The sequence below is a fragment of the Salmo salar genome, chromosome 24 (assembly GCF_965601325.2).
Source record: "Salmo salar chromosome 24, fSalSal1, whole genome shotgun sequence".
Taxonomy (NCBI): domain Eukaryota; kingdom Metazoa; phylum Chordata; class Actinopteri; order Salmoniformes; family Salmonidae; genus Salmo; species Salmo salar.
The window spans coordinates 41174025-41177200 of NC_138314.1; the positions used below are offsets into that span (position 1 = coordinate 41174025).

General features: G+C 41.2%; 1 protein-coding gene across 1 annotated transcript; it reads left to right on the forward strand.

Moving 5' to 3' along the window:
- The first annotated feature begins 424 nt into the window (after positions 1-424).
- On the forward strand, positions 425-2898 carry gdnfb (glial cell derived neurotrophic factor b). The gene is made up of 2 exons (XM_014172651.3): positions 425-1297; positions 2060-2898. The coding sequence occupies exons 1-2, from the start codon at positions 1099-1101 to the stop codon at positions 2569-2571; spliced, it is 711 nt and encodes a 236-aa protein (XP_014028126.1). The 5' UTR covers positions 425-1098; the 3' UTR covers positions 2572-2898.
- The last annotated feature ends 278 nt before the right edge of the window (positions 2899-3176 follow it).

A 3176-nucleotide genomic window follows, 5' to 3' on the forward strand; every position in this document is an offset into this window, starting at 1 on the left:
AAGAGAGACCTAAGACAACAACATAGCATGGCGGCAACACCATCAACAGTAATCACATGGAAATGAAAGATATCCTAAATGCTCATGACCTGAAAACAACTGTAAAATAGGCCTATAGTGCAAAATCCCAGTATCTCCAGGAAATGTGTAATATGCATATTTAAACTAACTGGAGTTATGCGTCTCTTCTTTAATCCGATGTGTGCAACCACATCATATTAACAACATTTGAGAGTGGATTCATAAATACAGTTGCCTACGGTCTTCAGTATTTCTCTTGAAGACAGCCACTGCAATCTACTTCAATAAAGTATGTTGGACCATTTCTCACGTTGGATGGTGACCGACAGCAAGCAGCACACTAGAGAGGGCGGATTACGAGACGTCAGCACTCCCCAACCCACTGTATAAATCTCCTCCACCACCAAGACCAGTAGGAGCTGCGCGGAATTCTGAACCATGAGGACCACCAACACTAATCTCGAAGCTAGTTTACTTCACACTAACTGGTTTACCTACCTTGAGAAAGCCTTAAACGAAATGGAATTTTACTAAACAACAACTATGGTGTAGATGAAACATTTTCTTCTTCTTTGGACATAATTCACATAATTCGCATTGGACATCGCATAGGCTACCAGTTGATTGCATTCTTAGTTCTCGAACAATCATGGCACGTTCGGTCTTACTGTCGCATGGCATATTTGCTTATTAACCAGTTTTGATGTTTTATTCTTTATGCCAAGCAGTTATTATTGGACAATTTGTAGAAGTGTAGAGTGGTAGAGTGACTGACATCTGGAATTTAGGAAAAAACGGTCGCTTCGCAGCGCATGGACAGGTTGTCATCGTGAAATTGGATTGAAATTCTATATTATCCTAATTGTTAAATCTGTCAATGGATTTTAGATATTGAACTCTAAAACATATTAATTTGTATTCAGCATCTTAAAAAAGTTGGCATGGACCTGATATAAATTGAGGATAACCTGGATAACCATAGGCTTATCGCCAAGGGAAAATGTTTACTCGGTATTTATGTTCCAACGGGAATTTCTTTGACCCAGGGCAGGTTCCACAATTGGACTAAGTTCTACAATGAAGTTATGGGATACCCTTACCACCTGTTTCGTGCTGCTGAGCAGCGTACATACGAGCCCTCTCCGGAACCGACAGTCCACAAAAAGAACACGCGCTTCAGAGAGTCTCCATGACTTCCCGCCAATGCATCTCAGCATATTTTCAACCAAAAGTCCAGAAACAGCCGACAGGGAAGAGTTATCTGTAGAAACACAATGTAAGTTCAGGCATTCTCATTTCTGGAATTAAATCAGATCTTACTGTGCCAGAGACCCACGTCACTGACTTGGCTGCAATAGGCCTGCCTCTTGGTCGGACTGGTTTTGCACTACACATTTAATAGTGTTATTTGTTTCAGAAGCAAGAATAATACAATAGATCACTCCCAATGACATAAATACAAAATACCAATTGAAGGGCCTGAGTTCCCGCACTAACACCCTGGACCAGAGCTAGGTATCATCTAGGTGCATTTATCATCTGACCAACATTCAGATGACAGGACCAGTCAATAACTTTAAAATCACATGTAAAGATGCACTCAAATATATTGACACCCTTGCACAATTCACTATTTATTCTAAAATAGCCATTCAACCAGTTTTGAAAAGAGAAAACAGAACATTCTGCTCCATTGCCACAATATTTGGCCACATCTGTAGTATAATCTCAAAGAACATATCATGTAGCCTATTGGTACACATAATATTGTAGTTTCATGGGAACTCACTTTGTGTGCATAAATTCTATACAATTTCTGTGAGAAGTTTTAAAAGTATATACTGCTGCGGATGAGGTATGTACCCAGTCTTTTCAGGATGAGGTATGTACCCAGTCTTTTCAGGATGAGGTATGTACCCAGTCTTTTCAGGATGAGGTATGTACCCAGTCTTTTCAGGATGAGGTATGTACCCAGTCTTTTCAGGATGTGCATAGTATATACCGCAGACTCTAATTTGCTCATTTTTCTCTCTGACAGATAACATGGATGAGCTTCAGCCAGAGCAGTTTGAGGATGTGGTGGATTTCATCAAAGTCACCATCAGTAGACTGAAGAGCTCGTTACACCTGGGCACGGGCTCAAGGATACGAATGAAACGAGAGAGAAGGAAAGGAGGGAAGGGAGCAACCAGAGGAAAGGACCAGAGGGAGAGGTCTGGGAGCGGACGAGGGAGAGGGCGAGGGAAAGGGGGCAGAGGACAAGGCTGTCTGCTCAAACAGATCCACCTGAATGTGACTGACCTGGGTTTAGGTTATCAAACCAGCGAGGAAATGATCTTCCGGTACTGCAGCGGGCCTTGCAGGAACTCGGAAACCAACTACGATAAAATCCTCAACAACCTCACCCAAAACAAGAGGCTCCTGCCGGAAACGCCGCCTCACGCTTGCTGTCGACCAGTCGCCTTTGACGATGACCTGTCCTTCCTGGATGACCACTTGATGTACCATACAATGAAGAAGCATTCTGCCCGGAGGTGTGGCTGTGTCTGACCTCTGACCTGTGTCACTAAGAAGAGAGTCAATAGTAGTGAGAGGACATGGCTTGGATCAAAACTAAGATATATTTTGTAGAGGCCATCCTGGACCCATTGAAGGTACATGAAATGAAAGGGCCTACCAATGCTTTGTGTTGTTGATAGGATGTTTTAGGAGGCATGCCATACCTCTCCATTGATAATTATATCCCACCACTAACTGATGACGTCAAAATCATCCTGACTCTATGGATGGTTTTAGATGCTGACAATGGACTTAACATGTTCAACAAATACTGAATTACAGTGTGTACAATATTTAGAAAGATTTAATTAACTTATTTTTATTTATTACAGTTTTTATAATAAAGGAATTATCTTCTTGTTATTTATTTCTATGTCATTTCCTCGATAAATGCCAAAGGTTTAAGTAATGGATAAAAGAGCATATTATAGATTTTTGGGGAGAGTAGGCTATTCTATATCCTGGGCCCAGTTTTTTTAATGCATAGAAACAGAATGAATAGAACGGACAAATCGTTGACTTGAATGTGGGCTCCCTGTTCTATTTCTATGCATTTAATCCTATCCGATGGGCGAAATCCGCATAGATAACTTTTG